Source organism: Argentina silus, assembly GCF_951799395.1.
Source record: "Argentina silus genome assembly, chromosome: 19".
Taxonomy (NCBI): Eukaryota; Metazoa; Chordata; class Actinopteri; order Argentiniformes; family Argentinidae; genus Argentina; species Argentina silus.
Genome location: NC_139673.1, coordinates 9,933,979 through 9,953,978, shown reverse-complemented (window position 1 = coordinate 9,953,978; position 20,000 = coordinate 9,933,979). Strand labels below are relative to the sequence as shown.

General features: G+C 46.9%; 2 protein-coding genes across 3 annotated transcripts; both read left to right on the top strand.

Moving 5' to 3' along the window:
* Positions 1 to 83: 83 nt before the first annotated feature.
* LOC310819968 (rho family-interacting cell polarization regulator 1-like) lies at positions 84 to 11,851 on the top strand. 2 transcript variants are annotated; one of them, XM_083691415.1, is made up of 17 exons: positions 84 to 403; positions 3,422 to 3,505; positions 3,814 to 3,948; positions 4,108 to 4,186; positions 4,371 to 4,394; positions 5,607 to 5,660; positions 6,005 to 6,154; positions 6,968 to 7,031; positions 7,157 to 7,200; positions 7,309 to 7,434; positions 7,553 to 7,701; positions 8,052 to 8,160; positions 9,135 to 9,818; positions 10,011 to 10,318; positions 10,794 to 10,902; positions 11,044 to 11,170; positions 11,285 to 11,851. In XM_083691415.1, the coding sequence occupies exons 3-17, from the start codon at positions 3,857 to 3,859 to the stop codon at positions 11,353 to 11,355; spliced, it is 2,190 nt and encodes a 729-aa protein (XP_083547541.1). In that variant the 5' UTR covers positions 84 to 403; positions 3,422 to 3,505; positions 3,814 to 3,856; the 3' UTR covers positions 11,356 to 11,851. The 2 variants fall into 2 exon arrangements, with proteins under 2 accessions (XP_083547541.1, XP_083547542.1); XM_083691416.1 differs by having other exon boundaries at positions 85 to 403; positions 10,797 to 10,902.
* Positions 11,852 to 12,887: 1,036 nt separating this feature from the next.
* LOC310819967 (transcriptional repressor CTCF-like) lies at positions 12,888 to 19,949 on the top strand. Its single transcript, XM_083691414.1, has 13 exons — positions 12,888 to 13,045; positions 14,320 to 14,616; positions 14,770 to 14,946; positions 15,078 to 15,426; positions 15,584 to 15,754; positions 15,968 to 16,101; positions 16,516 to 16,636; positions 16,886 to 17,035; positions 17,146 to 17,306; positions 17,718 to 17,900; positions 18,013 to 18,151; positions 18,411 to 18,563; positions 18,780 to 19,949. Exons 2-13 carry the CDS (start codon positions 14,329 to 14,331, stop codon positions 19,049 to 19,051), a joined length of 2,298 nt encoding a protein of 765 aa, XP_083547540.1. The 5' UTR covers positions 12,888 to 13,045; positions 14,320 to 14,328; the 3' UTR covers positions 19,052 to 19,949.
* Positions 19,950 to 20,000: the final 51 nt, after the last annotated feature.

The following is a 20,000-nucleotide window of genomic DNA, read 5'->3' as shown; positions in this document are numbered from 1 at the left end:
CACCGATGTTTATGAAAAACGCCTTTTCACCTCCCCTTCCTATTCCGGGGATATAACGGGATGCATGCAAAAGGAGACAAGCTTTTTCCGTTTACACGACCGCCACTCCCCTTCTGTTCGGGGAGGGTTTGTGCCCCATAGCGGGGGAGAAGGAGAAGGAGGAGAAGGAGGAGAAGAAGAGAAGAAGAAGAAGAAGAAGAAGGAGAGAGTGACAGTGACACTCGATTAACTGGAAAAAGGAGTTGGGAGTCCGAGTCGGGATAGCAGGACAGCGCCCAGGGTGAAATTGGACACCCCTTTATCCTGCATATCGAGCGTCGGATCTTTGGAATCGTGAGTCCTGACTCCGGCCGGAATAGCGGCGAATGATTTCGGATCGTGAAGATGTACGAAACAACAACTTGTAAGAATCGTTTCCTTTTTCTTCGCGAGCTTTTGCCGTAGGCTATTGTGAGAACATGAATGTATAAACTATGTTGGTCTTTTTCTGTAACTGCGATGTGGCAAGGATATGACTGTAATTGCGCACAGGAGGATGTTCTGTGAGGCCTTTTTTTCAGGACAGAGAGTCAAGTTTGTCATGTGTTTTTGTTCTACCAGACAGAGTCGGGTTACGGAGTGCACGGGAATTGGACATGTCATGCTGTATCAACCACATTGTGGGACTAGGCCTACTTATCTTTTTCTTGACACCAGTGTGAAAACATCCTGTAGTAGGCTAATCACTGGATCTGATTTACCGGGGGTAAACTTTTGAAGTCATGTTCTAACTCAGTTGAGCATAATCATAGTGCGTAATAGCTCTGTTTGGAACTCGTTCGTCCAGGCCTATAATCCACGTAGTTCTTCTGTGTCTTTGACGATAATCCCGTAATCTCTAATCCCAAATTCTTATGTTTTTTCACACCAGTGGGTGTCTCTCAATCTGTCCATCGTATTCTCCCCAACTCTCCACATGGCCCTTCCTCTGGAATCTGCCTAAAGAGCATATGTACAGGGGGATCAGTCACCGTACAGGGGGATCAGTCACCCAATATCAAAACAGCACAAATGTCGTTGATAATTCCTTAAAGGAATTTAAGGCCAAATTCTATATGCACAAGGCCACTCCCTAGCATTGAATTAATCTCCCATCAACTGCTTGCTTGCACGATCACTAATCCAAACACTATTAAGGGAGATCGATTTCAGGTAGACTAATTGGTGAGTGTGGACTGGAAATAGTTATTTGGTTTGGAATAGTTATTTGGTTTGGGGTCCTAAAGAGTCTCAATCCAGATATTATGGATTAATTTATGCATTATTTTGTTTGTTATTGTTTAGGGTTTGGTTAGTGTATGTTTTGTATTGCCACCTAACTGTCTCTCCTAGTGTGTGTGTGTGTGTGTGTGTGTGTGTGTGTGTGTGTGTGTGTGTGTGTGTGTGTGTCCTGCTACTCACGCGCTGGCCTGCTGAGTATGTGGGAACAGCTCTATGGAAACTCAGCCTCGTGGGGTAATTCTTACAATCTGTCCTTTGTGTTCTCATCGCCTGTGGAGAGGATTAATATAACTAATGATCCCATCGGCTACCCCCTAACACTGATGACATGGACACACATATCACTCAGGGTGTGTGTGTGTGTGTGTGTGTGTGTGTGTGTGTGTGTGTGTGTGTGTGTGTGTGTGTGTGTGTGTGTGTGTGTGTGTGTGTGTGTGTGTGTGTGTGTGTGTGTGTGTGTGTGTGTGTGTGTGTATATATGCGCATGCACGTGTGTGATCAAGCAGGTCTACATCAGCACACAAACAAACCGTAGAAATGAGGCAGGGTCCATTAGTCTTTACACCACCTACAGCCCTCAAACTTGCCACGCTATCCTCTCCAACCATTCTCTAACCTTGGCCAACCCTAGCTAATCCTCTCAGCGTCCGGCATGGATTAGGGATTAGACTGGACCTTTATCGTGGTCAGAGCATTTCACAACTTTGTAGGTAGTGAAGGCGAATGCTGAGCAAGTTCCAGAGAAGAATAAGATATGTCATTATCTGAAGCATGATATTGCACATGAATTGCTGGGCTTGATATACTTGGATAGATCAGGTTTATGAGTCTGTATTCAGTCCCCCTCCACCCTGCCAAATGAGTTCCACCTTGATCCTCTGAACTTCTCTACGCCACTGAACACACTGTCTGTCTCTCTGTTTCTCTCTCTCACTCATACACACACACAATATAGTTTATATATGTGCAGTAAGGTAGACTAACACAGATGGAGGCACAGAGTGGTAATGTGTGGTTTGAGTGTGCAGCGCTCATGAAATGGTTGGGGAGTTATTTCAGTTGTATCTGCAGGCTCTCGTCGCGTAGGTCTTGCCTCAGGTCATTCACAGAACCTTTGTCTTAAGATAAGGTTTAGCCTGGACTCCTTTGCGGCACTATCCTAGCTTAACCCCCCCACCCCGTATTAACTGTAATACTTGTTCACATGTGTGTTACTGGATTGGCTCTGTTTGTTGTACATGTGGTTTGTGTCTCGCTAGTTAGATTCTAGGCCTTCCTCATCCAGAAGAGTGTGTGTGTGTGTGTGTGTGTGTGTGTGTGTGTGTGTGTGTGTGTGTGTGTGTGTGTGTGTGTGTGTGTGTGTGTGTGTGTGTGTGTGTGTGTGTGTGTGTGTGTGTGTGTGTGTGTGTGTGAGAGAGAGTAGAGAAACTTTAAAACTGTATGGAATGTATGAGCAGGATACAATCACACACATGGCCCCCACACATATAGTCCTGGACCAAACTTCTCTGCCGAATTTCCTGTGTAGAGTCAGCCATGAGACTTCCTGTATATTAGGATTGGATGCAGAGGGACAGTTGGGGGAGGAGGGGGAGGGAGGGAGGAGGGGTGGGGGTGGGGAGGAACAGGGAAGGAAGGGAGGTGGGGAGCAAAAGCAGAGAGTGTTCTCTGGAGTCTGTGTTGGTTGTTGTGGTTGTTGCATTCTGCTAAGCGTGCCAACCTTTCTGGACACAGTCTAAAAATGATTGCAGTGGACGGTACCGCATGTGTGTCTAGTCTCTTCACTTCTTGTTCCTCATGTTCCCTCGTTGAATTTCCGCAAAGTCTCATAAGAAGTGACATAAATAAGGCTAAAATGTAACCTTAACGTTAGCTGCCTAGCCAATAACGCAGTACAGTCGCAGGTAACATACGAGATTAGGTGTGTAACATTTACAACACATAACTTTTGTTTGCGTCTCTTGTTGTGTGTGGGTGACCGAAACAGTTTGGCATTCCGAACAAAAACATTCTTCTACTCAGCACGACATAGTTCCCTGGGCAGATTCACCTTTGTTCAATGTGTAGGGAATCAGGATTATCCCTATGGATTGGAACACAGACATGGAGAGAAGGATAGTGTGCAACCTCTAATATCTTTACCCTTTCTGCTCCAATACAGGATGTGTCCTCTGGTGTAAACCACAACGCTGTGGCCAACTCTCCAAGCATGCTACAATAGTGACAATCTGCGTTAATTCTACAGGTGAGCGCGTGTGTGTGTGTGTGTATATGTCTCTCGCTCTCTCTCACACTCACATACACTCCAGATATAACTGTTCTAACACACACATGCCAACTGCTGCCAGCCACCCAGCCGAGAGGAAGTGAAATTCATTCTGCACTCTGTGAGCTGTGATGTCATCCTTCTCATTAAGGCAAATTGGTTAGCGTGTGTGTGTGTGTGTTGTTATCTCCCTCTCTCTGCCCCGCCCGTCTATCCTGTGGTGATGTGTGTTACTGTGTTACAGATTATGCTTTTCTCTCTCTCTCTCTCTCTGTCTGTCTGTTCAGTACTCTATGGTTTGAGAGGCTAGCGCCCTCTAAAGGAAGAAGGATGTTCACAGGTTCCACCAAGAACCCTCCACCCAAGTCTCCTCAGCCTGAGCGGCTGGATGAAGTCTATGCCGCCCTGAGGAGAGGCCTACAGTGAGTACACACACACACACACACACACACACACTCACAGATACAGTACACAACCTGCACTGTCCATGTTATATGGTTGATGTGGCAGGCTGTTCAGCAGTAGTCAGACAGGAAATGTCTCTTAAAACAGGAAATGAGATCATAGTGCTATGTTCTCAGGTCATATCTACAGGTCCACCAGCTGGAGCTGGACAGCCTGGGGCAGCAGATCATTGAGAGCAAGAGAAACGGCCGTCTGGTGAGAGCCAGACACACACACACACCGATACACCACCAGTCTGACAAGTATCCCCCCCAACGTTACCACCCTGGTGACTGTCTGCCACCCACACCAACCACTTAGGGGGTTTACATCTCACATAATATATTGTTACTGATACTCTTTGTGATGTTAACTGCCATCTCCTCTCCGCTCTCTGCAGGGGTATCTGTATGAGCTAGATAAGGTAAGTTTCACACTAGTTCCCCCTACTTAGGTGATGACTAGGAATGAACTGTTGTATGTATAATACAGAGCCCTCCATAAGTATTGGAAAGAGGAAGCATATTGTCTTCTTTTAGCTCTATATTCCAACAGTTTTGTTGTTTCAGTTTGAAATCAAACAATTATTATGGGGTCAACATGAAGATTTTCATGCTTTCATGATTTTCACAGCTTTAATTAAAAAAAAAAATCAGATTGGGTTCACCATTTACAAAGTACAACATGTTTTAAATATACTCAAATGGTGTTTAGTATTTGGTCGACAATCCTTTGCATGCAATAACTACCTGAAGTCTGCGACCCATTGACTCCACCAGACGCTGGGTATATTCTCTGGTGATGCTCTGCCAGGCCTGTACCGCAGCCATCTTCAGTTGTTGTTTGTTTTGAGGTCCTTTTGCTGAAAATCTCATCAAGAAATGAAATGCATGTTCAATTGGATTTAAATTCCCTAGTTGCTAAGGCAGTATGTTTGGGGTCATTGTCTTACTCTATGATGAAGCGCCATCCAATGAATTTGGAGGCATTTGATTGTACTCAAGTAGACAAGATAATTCTGTACACTTCAGAATACATTCTGCTGCTGCTTGTCTTAATTGATGACAAGTTAGCCAGTTCTTGTGGCAGTTATATATGCCCAAACCATAGCCCCCATTCCAACATGTTCTACAGATGAGGTGGAATCCTTTTTTCTTGCAATCACTCTGGTGACTCTGGTACATAAGACCGTTTTCCAGACCTCTGCAGGCTATTTAGGTACTTTTTAGCAAACTGTAACCTGACCACCCTTTTTGAGGATAGCTAGTGGTTTGCACCTTGCAGGGAAGCCTCTGTAGATTGGCTGGTCACGTATTCTGCGGATGGTTGTCTCTGACACATTAATTCCTATGTCCTGATCTGAGTTGTTTTGGGGGTTTTCTTAATTATGGTGAGCATTCTTCGGTCATCCACTGTAGAGGGGCTTACCAGCCTGTTTGCAGTTTCTGAGCTCATCAGTGCTTTCTTTCTTTTGGTTTGATTTCAAATCCAAACTGTTGGGAGTATAGAGCTAAAAGAAGAAAAAATACTTCCTCTTTCCAATACTTATGGAAGGCACTGTATATATTAGTAAATGGAATGATCTATTTTGTGAATATGGTGCTGAATAACATTTTTGTTCAATGTTCTTCATCAGCAAGTAAAGGCCATTGAGCGATTTATGCGCCGTTTGGAGTTCCACCTCAGCAAGGTACGACATGTTGTGTTGTGTTGCTATACTGAATATTGTTGTAATATCTGGGTACAGCTTTTTTATTGTTTTAGTGTGCCATCTTTTAGAATGATTGACCAAGTTTTATTTAAGATTTATAAAGATTTTGACACGCAGGGGGCCTATCTGCATCATATATATCAATATATATATATGCCATTTAGCTGATGCTTTTATCCAAAGCGACTTACATTGCAGTGAGTGCATTTCAGTATATATGGTCCCAGCAGGAATCGAACCCACAAGCGTTGTTAGCGCCATGCTCTACCGGCTGAGCCACAGAGGACCACAATTCTAGTCTGTGCATTGCTGTAATGTTCCAGGTAGAGGAGCTGTATGATGCCTACTGTATGCAGCGGCGGTTGCGTGACGGGGCCGGTAAGATGGTGGCGGCCTTCAACTCGACCACGGGCAGCAAGGAGGCCCGGGAGAGCCTGAGTGAAGCCAACAGGGGCTACAGGGAGTACACTGAGGTGAGGGGTCTGGGGCTTACGAGGGCTGCTACTACGATTGACCTGTCATGGAGCCAGTCGCTGCTCCATGGAGCCTCTTAACATGTTAAACAAGAGCTTAAAGTATTCAAAGTTAAGTCAAGTAAGACTTGGAATTAGTAACTCACCAGAAATAAGAATTTTACCTCATTGTTGTGGTGTGTCAGGCTAGGTGGTCTAGTTTGTGGTGTGTCAGGCTAGGATGTCTAGTTTGTGGTGTGTCAGGCTAGGATGTCTAGTTTCCCCCCAAAAAAACGTCAAAAATGTTGGTATTATTATTGACTCCGACCTTCCGTTGGATGCTCACATTAAGAACACAGAATAGCTTATTTCCACCTATGCAACATTGCACAAATACGAAATGATCTTTCACTACAAGATGCTGAAAAATGTATTCATGCTTTTGTATCATCAAGACTCGATTACTGCAATGCGCTACTATCCAGCTCCTCCTACGCAGCCATACAAAGTCTTCAACTAGACCAAAATGCAGCCACTCGACTCCTCACCAGGACCAGAACATTCGATCATGACGATATTATTGTGTACCCGATGTACTGTATATGCTTTTATTTATGTGACGTGTTTTGTTCATATGTTTTGTTTTTACATGATGTATAGTGTGTTGAGACCTCGGTGAGAATGCGTTTTAAAACTTAAATATGCTTGAAATTTGAAAAATGTGCTGCACATTGCTCAGATAACTCAAGTTATTGATATGAAGTATACAAGTCTGTCATGCACACTCTCTTTCTCTCTCTGTTTGTGCTCATGTGTCTCCCCCTCTCTCTGCAGCATATGTGCTCATTGGAGAGTGAACTGGAAAGCCAGATGGGAGAGTTTCACATCAAGATGAAGGGTGAGTCACTTTCTCACCCACTCCACTTCCCCTCCTCATTCCTTACCTCTTCCTCCTCGTCTCTCTCGATTTTTCTCTTCATTAATACTTGTATGCAATGTAATTGTGTTCCTTCCGTGTTGCAGGTCTTGCTGGCTTTGCACGGTTATGCGCAGGAGACCAGTATGAAGTAAGAACAACACAACAGCACACACACACACACACACACACACACACACACACTCCACTCTATCTGTAGTCACACAGCAGACACTAATGGCACCCTTTGCCTCCCCAGGTCCTGATGCGTTATGGGCGCCAGCGCTGGAGACTCCGGGGTCGTGTAGAGGTCAGCTGCAAGCAGGTGTGGGACAGCGAGGACAACATCTTCATGCCTCTCGTCACTGAGCTCCTGTCAATCAAGGTGAAGGGGCCCTCCCATGACACACACACACACACACACTTTTGTAGTTCTGATAGCTGAGTTGGTTGTCATCACCTTTCATCTCCATCTAAATGACTGGTCTTTTGTGATTGTCAAGGTAACAGAGTTGAAGAGCCTGGCCAATCATGTGGTGGTGGGAAGTGTTTCCTGTGAGACGCTGGACTTGTTCTGTCCGCTGCCACAGACGGTTGCCGTGGATATCAATGACCTGGGCACTGTCAAACTGAACCTGGAGGTCACCTGGAGGTCAGTCTAGCCTGAATCCACTCATCCAACCATCCATCCATCCATCCATCCATCCATCCATTCATCCATCCTTCTCTCCTCTACCTCATTCCAGCTATCTCTCACTATTCTTCACCTACCCCATCCTCCTATCCTACTTATTTCACTTATTTTTCCCAGTCCCACGTTCCTCCATACCTCCCCCATCCCACTTGGTTTTGATAGCAAAGACATTGTGTAGAGAAAGAGTACTGTTGACTTTGGTGTTAGACTGACTAACAATGCATTATACAAGTTTCACTGATGTTAATTAAGTGAATAAGTCTCTCTCTCTCTCTCATTGCCTCTTTCTTTCTTTCTTTCTTTCCCAGCCCATTTGATAAAGATGACCAGGCCTCATCCGCCAGTACAGTCTCCAAGCGGTTCTTATCCAATCAAAGTCCTCCGGACACCCCCTCCATGCGAGAGCAGGTGTTCTATGTGAGTCACGTAACAGAAGGTTATCCAACCCTGGCATTGTGATTGACCAGCTGTCCTGTATCAGTCTTGTATTTACTGGAAAAGTAGCTTGATATCACGTCATATTAGAGATTGTTTCATTATTTGTTATTGTAACCATTCATTACTGCTATTATTAGTTAGATTTTACTGGCTTTCTGTTTCAGCTGCTCCCTGGTTGTTGTGTTTGTAGCGGTAGCGGTGACGTCTGTGAGGGTGTTAGGAGAGGAGTTTGTGGGGTGTGTGTGAGTAGGAGAGGAGTGTGTGAGGACAGAAGTGAGTTGTGTGAGGGAAGGAGAGCCGGTTGCGGAGTGTATGAAGGGCGTGGCGAGACGTGTGAGAGCAGCAGTATGTACGAGCGTAGCTGTGGTCCTTGTAGCTGTTTAATCGTGGTTGAGTAGCGGTCCAATCTCTCCCTCCTCTTCCTCAACGCTCTGAAGAGCTCACCGCAGCGCCGAGACGGACTGCGCTGGTCACTGGCGGAAGTGTTCCGCGACACCTTGACGGACTTGCGCTCGGCCTCTCACTGTGACCTCATCAACAAAACACCCAGAACAGTCCGATTACAATTGGTGTGTGGGTGTATGTAGTTGGTAGTTGAGCTATGGTCATCTTTTAGTGTGGGGGAGTTTGTAGTTTTCGTGAGGTGGTGGTCTTTTGGTATGTGATCCTCTGTAGTTGAGCGGTGGTCTTCCGTGGTTGTGGGGTGCCATATTCTGGATTGGTGTCTGTCTCTTCCTGGCATCCAGATTTATGAAAGATTGCATATAGCTCTTGTCTATCTTAATGTTATTGTATGTGTAATGTGTGATAGCTGAGCCAGGTCAATTTGACGTGTGTTTCTGAAGATTTTCAAAATGTTTTGCTTGGTTGATGAGTATTGGTGAAGCAAGCCAATCTCTCTCTCACCCCCTCTCTGTCTCCCCTTTCCCTCTCTCATGTCTTTTTCTGTGTAGTCTCTGTTGAGGAGACAGGGGGAGCTGGAGAATGGTACGGTCTGGTCAAACTCCTCTGAATCCTCAGACGACTCTTCCAGCCCAGCCATGGGACACGGCCACAGGACGATGGCCTCTCACACACTACAGACCACACCCACTATCCAGATCTCCTTCACCCCCCGCCAATCCAGCGTCTCCACCCCTTCACTCTCGTCCAATCAGGAGGAGGACGAGCCGGATGCAGGCGAGACGGACTCTGTGAAGTGGGCGGTGCCAAATGGCCATTTGCAGGGCTCTCGATCTCTCAGCCATATCAGCGAGGGAAGCATAGACTGTGCTTTGACTGACAGGTTGCCCGGGCAATCGGTTCAGTCCCCTGAAACTCCAGAACCCCAACCACATTTAGACCCTACACTGTCCTGTCTAGCCTCTCACTGCTCTGAGCAAGAGAGGAGACCTGAAGCTTTGGGCTTGCCTGAGTGTAGGAGCCCAGTGTCATGTAGTTCAGCCCCAGAGGGTCAGGATGGCACACCCCAGGCCTCAGCACTGCAGGCCGAGAAGCCTGAGGTAGGGGTAGAGGCCGGGGTCATAAAACGTGCACTGGGAGAGGGACTGAGGATGGAGCACAGTCAGAGAGACCAAACCAGTCAGGGGCAAGAGCTGGGACAGAAGCAACTAAGACTACCAGGCGAGAAGCTGACTGTGAGTTGTGTGCGCGTGTTTGTGTGCGCGTGTGTGTATGTGTGTGTGTGCACGTGTGTGTGTGTGTGTGTGTGTGTGTGCGCGCGTGTGTGTGCGCACGTGTGTGTGTATATATATATATGTATGTGTGAGTGCGTGTGTGTGTGCATAAAACTGAGTGCTTTGCATACTAAGAGTGTGTTTCCTCCATAGGGTCGCACTCACAGTCGTTCCTCCAGCTTCAGTCAGGCCGTTGAGACCGCCCTTGAGAGTTTTGACTTTCTCAATTGCTCTGACCTTGATGACGAAGATGAGGAGGAAGAGAAAGAACCGAAGGAAGAAGAAGAAGAAGACAAAAAGGAGGAGGATGAGAAAGAGAAGGAAGAAGACAAAAAGGAGGAGGATGAGAAAGAGAAGGAACAAGAGGAGGAAGAAGATAAAAAGGAGGAGAAAGAGAAGGAACAACAGGAAAGGGAAGACGAAGAGAAAAAGGACAATGACCAAATTGACACTGCTGAGAGGTCAGACATTTCTTGCTACTGTAAAATCTCATGGCTTTCTTTTATGTTTCAACTGAACTCATACTGCCATCTAGTGTCTGGAAAGTGGAATGGCACCTGGATGCAGTTTGAGTACTTTTCAGTTTTTCGTGATTGTGCTTTATAATGTTATTTAATTATTATGTAATGTTTTGTAATTTATGCAAGATATTTGATTGTAAATGATGTGTATGCAGGACTCCCTCGTGAAAGAGACCTTTGTCTCAATGGGACTCATAAAATAAATAAAGGTTAAATTAAATAAAGCTTAAAGAAAATGTAGGTGCTTTGATAATCCCAAATCCTTCATATCCATTTTACATTCCACAACTGTTTGCTACTAGTGTGCCTACTTTCCCAGAATGACTATGCTGTAAATGCTGAGTGTGTGTATTGGAGCTGATTTTAGTGTGTCATGTGATGGTGTGTAATAGTATTTTATTCGCTTTCCTCTCAGCAGTGATGAGAGTGATGGGGAAGGTACTGAGTGCTTTGTGGAAGCCCCCGAAGGCTTCCGGAATTCTGATTGTCCTCCTCTGGATGATGACTGCAGCTCCCAACTACAGGTGATGATGATGGTAGTCATGCACTTATATAGTATCTTACAGTAGATCTCAAAGTGCCCTACACCATGGAGGGGGTAAATCACCTCATCCAACAACCATCTAGTTAATGACAACCACTGTTTGCATGCGCCGTTTACTTAGGTGGAGAGCACAGAGCAGCTGCAGGCTTCAAGTCAGATGATAGAAGAACTGGAGGAGGATAGAGAAAAGGAGAAGGAAGAGGAGGAGCAGGTCACAGAGACCAACAGCCATGCCAAACAGGAGCACGGTGAGAGGGGTGGGATTGGTTTTGTTTTTGGTGTAGAATAAAATTGAGTGTAATTGTACTAGAGCAAGAAGTGTGTGATTGGTTGAAAGTAATATGTTTTTCTGCTCCTTGCAGGTGAGGAGACATCTAAAGATGAAGAACCCTGCCCCTCCAACCCCTGCAGTATGGCTACCACTGTCCTGTAATATCACGGAGACACTATATTCATTGATACCACTTCTGCAGCCCTGTATCTGATCCCCTCACCAGTCTGGACTCACCTTACCAAGGACTTCGACTCCCAGGGTGCTCCTTTCACCGCCAGACAAGCGATTTCTGCCATGGAGGTGGAGATTGTGCAGATAGAAATATATTTGCCGCTTTCCCCCCATACTGGTGACTGACAATCCCCCTAATCCAAAGTACACACACACACACACAGAGCAAACTTGCAGGAAAGTCAAACTTCTTTAGTCTAACAGAGCCTCTTCACTCAGAAAGTGCCTCAAGTGACTGTATAGTGGGCTTGTATATCCACCATGAAGAGGTGAATGACATAAACTTTAAAGAACCAGAGAGGAATATTGAGCATAAAGAGTTTTGATACATTGTTTATTTTCTGAATGACTTACAGATTGTGCGCACTATATAAAGAGATACAATTATTTACTGTTTACTACAAATAAATGTATGCTGAGCAAACCTGTTGCCTGCTCAAATGAAATTCAAACTTTATTATAACATATGTTGGAAAACAGATGACCTTTTTATGATTGGATTGTCTTGAATGAACAAAGCGTGTACTTCTAGTACAGTATTTGAAAATGAGAACAATACAATTAACTGCCTACATTTTCACCCTAATGCAGCAATAAGGGCACATGGCTGAATAGAAACCTTGAAGATTTCAGAAGCTGTGTCTGTCTTAGGGCCCAGACCTCCTCTGGTCGGCTGCTAGCTCCTACTCCCTAGCCACTCCAGTAGAGAGGATATAGGGATTACCTATGGATACAAGTAGCCTTTCACAGTAACTACCATGTTTCTTATACCTGTCTTATCCTATCCTTTCATCATGGCTTGGGGTTATCAAATCAAACTTTATTGAATTTCATACTTCAATGCCCTACAATGCGCTTTACACGAAGATTAAATAAAAACATTGGGTGAAAAAAAAAAAAACAATGGGATAAAAACAAAGGAGGATAATATACAGCCATGGAAGTTCAAAACCTTGTAAACAACGATCAAGAGAGTAGGCCGCAGGCCAATTTGGAGTTCAGGTGGGCCTATGGGACAGAATTGGGTGGGTGAAAGTAAACCTTTAATCATTTTCACTTGAACCTTTCATCTTAGATCATTTGATCACTGATCTCATCTTTGGCTACCACATTCTAATGCAGCATGCTGATCTGATCACGAGATCACATTCCCGGCCCTGTGACTAGCATTGATATCCATGTACCTTGTATATATCTTGTGGCTCCATGGTATATTGTTATCATTTACTTTTAATGTTGAAAATAGTTGGGTTCGGGCCAGCGTATAACACTTACACACACACACACACACACAACCTCTACTTATTTGTCATGTGGAACAGCTGTTCACTCAGAGACCACGCCCACTAACGCTTGAATTCAAAAGTGGCGCCCAGCCGTCACGACCGCACAACCGCCGCGCCTCCCCCCTCCCACATCTCCCGGCGTGCCCCTGCCCGCGCAGGCGCACTCGCCCGCACCGAGCCACCATTTTGTGTTGGGCCAACTCTTCCAAAGCGGGAGAGGATTAATAGCGCAGGGGCGCAAGGGCACGCTTCCTAACCGTCACCAGAGGAAAGACCATACAGGCACTGAGGTCTCAAGCAAATTTAACGGCAAAACAAGGACCGAGGAGCAGGTAAAACGGCAAGTTTCCCCGATGAAGGGGGGCATTTTTGTAGGAGCTGTCGTCGGCCTCTAGGTGTCACGGTGGGGCTCGCGGTCCGGGCGACTGGCGGGGGGTGTTTGTCTCCCTCTATCGTTATCGAAAATTTACTAAAAACATTTATAACCCAGAAGTTAGAGCTTCTGTTAAAGTTATTAGTGTTTTCGGACTGATATTAGGAGTTATTGTGGCATGGATGGCTTTATAAATGGCCTGATGTTTTGGGGCTTGTTTAGGCCAGGCGTCCATCTTCTCGTGCCCTTTGTTTCCTCTTTTGAGATGAGAAAAACCCGCGTCTCCGGGTTCTAGAACGAAAGCGCTACGTTATATATTTTGATAGTTTGTATCCTTTTTTCTTTTCTTTTTTTTTACATCACTCATTATGATACATTGTATCATCCTTGCATAATAATAATAATAATGTTTCCGTTCCGTACAATATTTTTGAAAAAAATAAGTCCATAAATCCTTCTTTTTTAGGGTCAGTGCTCTCTAACTCCTGATTTGGTGATATTTTAGTCGATGTTCTCGAACAATCCGGGCATAAATGTATATCGACATGGCCTAACCCCGCACGGGTTGGATATATATATATTTTTTAATGTATTCTCCGCTATAAATTGGCTCAGTAACTAGGTAACGTTTCACAATGGATCCCAAGAGTAAACACGGAAGGAGGGGGGGGGGAAATACACTATTTACAGTGGATCAGGAATGTATCCAGTAGAATAGGTTTGGTTTACATCATGCCCGATGTCTTGTTGATAATCATGTAGTCTTGTTTAGCTCCGAACTCTGCCTCATGTCACCTCGCCTTTACAGTCGCCTCTCAATATAAAACTTGTGTCATGGGAGAGGGCTCCCTCTACAATCGGTACGGCAACGTTACAAAAACATACTGAGGCCATGGACACGTTTTCCTCATACATTCACAAGATGAGAGGTTAGGTTAGATCCCTTTCACCAGTGATCCTCTTGTGTCAACCATTGACTGTTTCATGTTTTGGGGGTTACTGTATATTGTCTGTTAGGGTGTGGTAAAATGGGTGTTTTTTTCAGAGGGGGGTCGTCGTAAAACTGCCTTGACTTGTACACTGACATGCCTCGAGCAAATGAAGGAAACAGGAAAGTGCTGCCAGTAAAGGGCAGAATGTTTCCCATTTCAAAGTGAATGGTTGTAGGCTCTTGGATGCCATGAGTGGTCACCTCCTCAGTCCTGTATTTTTAATTGTTTTGCGTTTCATTAGGTCGTTTCCATGGAGGGTGAGGTTATATCCATGGAGGCTGTTCAGGCTGAGGCCATGATAGTGGAGGGGAAGATTCTCTCAGAAGGCGGAGAGGGGGCAGAACTGCTCCAGACTGCCGAAGGGACCCTGATGGAGGAAGGCACTGTGGCTACCCAGGAGGAGGTGACGGGTAACATGGAAATGATGGTGATGGACGCTCTTGACCCAGCCCTGCTGCAGATGAAGACAGAGGTCCTGGAGGGAGGCGGGACGGTGACTGTCACCGGGGGAGATGAGGGCCAGATCATAACACTGCAGGTTGGTGAACTGAACCTCTAGATGCACTCCTTATCTATATGTTCCATTAACATGATGGCCATTTGACTGGATTTACATCAATTGAACTGAGTAGGATTATTTCAAATTGTACTGGCTTAGTTAAAAATGTACCCACCGCCGCTGCTGCTGCAGGTGGTGAACATGGAGGAGCAGACAGGTGCTTCACTTGGGCAGCTGCAGTTGGTGCAGGTGCCCGTCACCTCTGCAACCATGGAGGAGCTCCAGGCCAGTTTCGTTGATGCCTCGACAGCCAATAAGGAGACAGAGCCAGTGATCTGCCACACCCTCCCCCTACCTGAGGGCTTTCAGGTCAGCTGCTTACATGCTATAAGCATGTCTCCCAACAGGCTGCGATACACACTGGAGTCCCCATGTTCATTAGGCCATTGGTGTGAAAGACAAAACGGCTCCTAAACCCCTCTTTCCTCCTTTCGTTGTAGGTGGTGAAGGTGGGGGCCAACGGAGAGGTGGAGACTGTGGAGCAGGAGGAACTCCAGGCTGCCCAGGAGGAGCTCCAGGTGGTTCACGGGGAGGGGGAGGAGGCAGCAGAGCCCCAGCAGGAGGACGCAGCCTGGGCCAAGGACCCAGACTACCAGCCCCCCTCAGGCCTCCGCAAGGGGAAGAAGGGCAAGAAGAGCCGTCTGCGTTACGGGGAGGGCGAGCGTGACATGGACGTGTCAGTCTACGACTTTGAGGAGGAGCAGCAGGAGGGGATGCTCTCTGAGGTCAACGCCGAGAAGGTTGTGGGCAACATGAAGCCGCCCAAACCCACCAAGATCAAAAAGAAAGGTCAGGGTGAATTCTGGTGTGTGTGGATGGTGGTACCTCTCTCCATCTAGCTGTATTAACGAATGTTTGTTTATGAGCCTATTAGCACTCAGTAGGTAAGGAAGACCATTTAGTTTCTTGTTAGTAACACCCCCCCCCCCACCTGTCCTCTCTGTAGGTGTAAAGAAGACGTTCCAGTGTGAGTTGTGCAGCTACACCTGCCCCCGGCGCTCAAACCTGGACCGCCACATGAAGAGCCACACAGACGAGAGGCCGCACAAGTGTCACCTGTGTGGGCGGGCCTTCCGAACGGTCACTTTGCTGAGGAACCACCTCAATACACACACGGGTAAGTGAAGAACACACTGTGACCGGCTGGGTTCAAACCTGGGTTGTCTGCACACCACTCCTGTTAGCCTGCTTGAACGAAAGGCTACCCATTAGCTTGAGGCGCTAACGCAACATTTTCAGGTCTCGGGCAAGGCATCTATTATGTCTTAGTATACTGTTATTGACTCTCTGAACTTCCCTCTCCCTCCCCTTCCATTTGTCTCTCTTTCAGGCACTCGTCCTCATAAATGCCTGGATTGTGACATGGCATTTGTAACCAGTGGAGAGCTGGTGCGTCATCGCCGCTACAAACACACACACGAGAAGCCCTTCAAGTGCTCCATGTGTGACTACGCTAGTGTGGAGGTGAGCGCGCACACACACGCCTCACCAGAGATGTAGACTCGAGTCACGTGACTTGGACTCGAGTCGCAAAGCTCGAGACTTGGCAAAAAAGAAAAAAGACTTGACATTCGACTTGAGTATCGGTGCACTTGTGACTTAACTCCCACTTGAGCCTATGCACCACCGGCAATTCCGTTTCTCAAAGCAGAGAATCGCGTACGAGAAATAACCGTTAAATTCTGTTCCGCCCGGGCCGGCAGTTGCCGGAACGCCGAGGGTGGAAATGGATCACAGTCCTGTTTAGGCTTGAAAAACCAGCGCTCCGAGCAAGAGTTTCAATCCTGTAACAGACAGAGGCATGTCTGAAATGTAGCTGATGCGTTTCTTCCAGGATTGCTGCAATGTTGTTTTCAAGCGTTGCTTTCTCTTGTGCAGGTGAGTAAGCTGAAGAGGCACATCCGCTCCCACACAGGAGAGCGGCCCTTCCAGTGCAGTCTGTGCAGCTATGCCAGCAGAGACACTTACAAACTGAAGAGACACATGAGGACACACTCGGGTAACACTCGCTCTCAAACTCTGTTTAGAAGCCGCACGGGGCTGCATGGAGAAGTCAATTATCCCCATCACATACCATGGCGTTCTAGCCTCGTCTGATGTTTTGATGCATTTGATCACTGGAACTGAAACCTCAACAGAGATTGTTCTGCCTGGTGCTATATTGACGTTGTGTACACACTGTAAAAACGCCCTCGTCTTCATCCCTCACCCCTTCCTCCCTCCCCCTCTCTCTCTCTCTCTCTCACAGGAGAGAAGCCCTACGAATGCTACATCTGTCATGCGCGTTTCACTCAGAGCGGGACCATGAAGATGCACATCCTGCAGAAACACACTGAGAACGTGGCCAAGTACCACTGCCCCCACTGTGATACAGTCATCGCCCGCAAGAGCGACCTGGGTAAGACGCACTCGAACACACACATACATGCATGTGTACTTTTCAGATCAATTCATGTGGTGATGCTCTATGGTGTTGCATTGGATGAATCGTCATTTCTTCTCTCTTAGGTGTGCACTTGAGGAAGCAGCACTCGTTTATCGAGCAGGGCAGAAAGTGTCGCTACTGTGACGCGTTGTTCCACGAGCGCTACGCCCTCATCCAGCACCAGAAGTCCCACAAGAACGAGAAGCGCTTCAAGTGTGAACAGTGTGACTACTGCTGCAGACAGGTGAGGCGTAGGGGACAAGAGAAGGGGGCATGTGACCAGGAAAGGAAGCCACTTCAGACTATTGAGACTGCACCCCCTCCTTGCAATTCATTTACATTTATGGCATTTAGCAGACGCCTTTATCCAAAGCGACTTACAACAAATACATTTGTCTAAGTAAGTGAATCATCTGTCCAGCAGTCATCATAAGATAAAGTAATCAATGCTTGGACCAGAGGCTATTGGCAGTCACAATGCTAGAAGAAGCAAGAATTACTTTTTTTCATTTTTTTATTATTAAATTTATTTACAGTAGAGGGGATGAAGAGGTCTTCAGGAGGGACAGTTAAGATGTAGCCTGACTTCAGTCGTTGGCTCTGTGTTTGTGGATGCCCGGGGTGTTGACTTGACTGTCTTGTCTCGATCCAACAGGAGCGTCACATGATCATGCACAAGCGCACACACACTGGGGAGAAGCCGTACGCCTGCAGCCAGTGCGAGAAGACCTTCCGGCAGAAGCAGCTGCTGGACATGCACTTCAAACGCTACCACGACCCCAACTTCATCCCCACCGCCTTCGTCTGCAATAAGTGTGGCAAGACCTTCACTCGCCGGGTAAGGTTCAGACTCTCACGGTCTGGCTCGCTGTTCCGGCTCGGTCAGGGATGTCTGCCGGTTGTTGCGACCGGTGCTCATGCTGCTGTTTCTCCCCCCCCATCCCCCTTAGAACACCATGCTGCGCCACTCTGAGAACTGTAACGGCGAGGACCCCAGCGACGAGAACGGAACTCCGCCTAAGAGAGGCCGCCGCGGCAGGAAGAGGAAGATGCGCTCCAGGAGGGATGATGACGATGACGACGAAACCGGTATGAACCTGTCACATTTCCCTCCCCCCCCCCCCCCCCCCACCCCAGCCCACATACACTTGGAAGGGGCACTTGCCAATTCATCTATGTACATGGGATAGGAAAAAGCATTATTGGGGTTGCCTTTCATGCATTTTCCTCTCACCAGTCCAGTTTAGACGAGGTTCGAGGATCTCATTGGAACAGCTTGTTGCTTGTTGGTATCTATGAGTCAGTGCAGGGCATAAAATAAAGCCACCTGTCTCTCTCACCCGAACAGAACCTGAGGAGCTGGATGACATTGAAGAAGAAGATGAGCTGCTGGCTGAGATTGAGGTAGAACAGGCCCCCCCTGTCACCCCCGTCCCTGCCCCCGTGGGCCCACCAGCCAAGCGGAAACGTGGCCGACCTCCCAAGGCCAAACCTGCCCCACGTAAGTCTGACACTCGCATATGCCATACCAGCCTCATGAGTCCTGCACACACACACACATCAAACCTGCTAACCCTAACCACACCAGTATTGCGCCTTCACACTGTTTAAACACATCTCGTTGTCTTTCACCTTCCCTCGAGGAAAGAAGTACACCCCCCCCCGATTGCCAATTGTAAGCCGCTCATAATCTGTAACTCCGCTCTTTATCCCCCAGCGGCGGCGATCATCCGCGTGGAGGACACAGCCACCGGCGAGGTGGACGACATCATCGTGAAGAAGGAGATTGAGGCTGAGCAGCCGGAAGAGGAAGCCGTGGAGGACGGAACAGCAGCGGAGGCGGAGGTGACTGAAGGGGAGTCGGCCAATCAGGTGGAAGAATTGGCCCAGGTGGAGGAGCCGGCACAGGAAGTACAGCTGTCAGTCACCGAGGCCCCGCCCAACGGTGATCTCACTCCTGAGATGATCCTGAGTATGATGGACCGGTGATGGAAGAGAACCCTGGCCTGCATCCAATACTAACAATTGTCCCCTTTCTCTGTCTAGACACACACACACACCCTCAATCGTATATAGCCACACCCAATTACACACACACACACACACACACACACACGCACTCAAATGCCCCATACACTCACAATCATATACCCCCAGTTAACCATAGGTCTCTCTGATGTTAATGATTATGCCTGGGACGCCTTTTAGCCCATTCTATTTTTTTAAGAGGTTATTTCCCCTCCTTGTTCTCGTGCGCTCTCTCTCTCTCTCTCTCTCTTCTCTGCATCCCACTGCGAAACCTCTGAGACCCTCATGATGAAGTGTGTGTTTATACAGAATCTTAAATGGACGCAGAATGTCGTCGGCGGTTTAGATGTAAGAGGAAGGAATGTCGTTTTTAAGATCATGATTGCGAAGAAAAAAAACAAACAGATTACGCTCATTCCGCTGTCAATCATGTTCTATAGGCCTTTAGGAAAAATATTGCTCCTCCAGTAGCCTATTTTGGCCTGTATTTTATCTCTTCACGTTTTTTGACTTTCGGCCCTTCTCACTTCTGTCTGTTGTCTGTCTACAAACAATGTAATCGTGTGCTCTCACTCTTGGAATTAGTTGTTAGGGGTCAAAACTTAGGGGAGGGGGGGGGGGGGGGGGTTGGATGACTACAGAATATTCTGCTTTTACAAGATGTTACGCTGTTTTCAAATGAAACAAAATATCCTGCTCTTGTTATGCTTTTAGAATTTGTTTGTTCTTTGGGTTGATGCTTTTTTTTTTTCTTTTTTTTTGTACCATGGAAATGAAATGCTCGGGGGTTTGAATGATGATGATATAATTGGGAGGGGCGGGAGAATGTATGACTGTACAGCCAATAAAAAGAAAAAGATCAACCTACACCGTGGTCTCGTTACTCAAGATTCAGTCATGATTTGGGCGT

Coding starts and splice junctions, on each gene's coding strand:
- LOC310819968 (XM_083691415.1), top strand. CDS start 3,857: ATGTTCACAGGTTCCACCAAGAACCCTCCACCCAAGTCTCCTCAGCCT. Junction 4,395..5,606: donor ATCTGTATGAGCTAGATAAG/GTAAGTTTCACA, acceptor GTTCTTCATCAG/CAAGTAAAGGCCATTGAGCG. Junction 7,032..7,156: donor GTTTCACATCAAGATGAAGG/GTGAGTCACTTT, acceptor TCCGTGTTGCAG/GTCTTGCTGGCTTTGCACGG.
- LOC310819967 (XM_083691414.1), top strand. CDS start 14,329: ATGGAGGGTGAGGTTATATCCATGGAGGCTGTTCAGGCTGAGGCCATG. Junction 14,947..15,077: donor CCCTACCTGAGGGCTTTCAG/GTCAGCTGCTTA, acceptor CTTTCGTTGTAG/GTGGTGAAGGTGGGGGCCAA. Junction 16,637..16,885: donor ACACATGAGGACACACTCGG/GTAACACTCGCT, acceptor TCTCTCTCACAG/GAGAGAAGCCCTACGAATGC.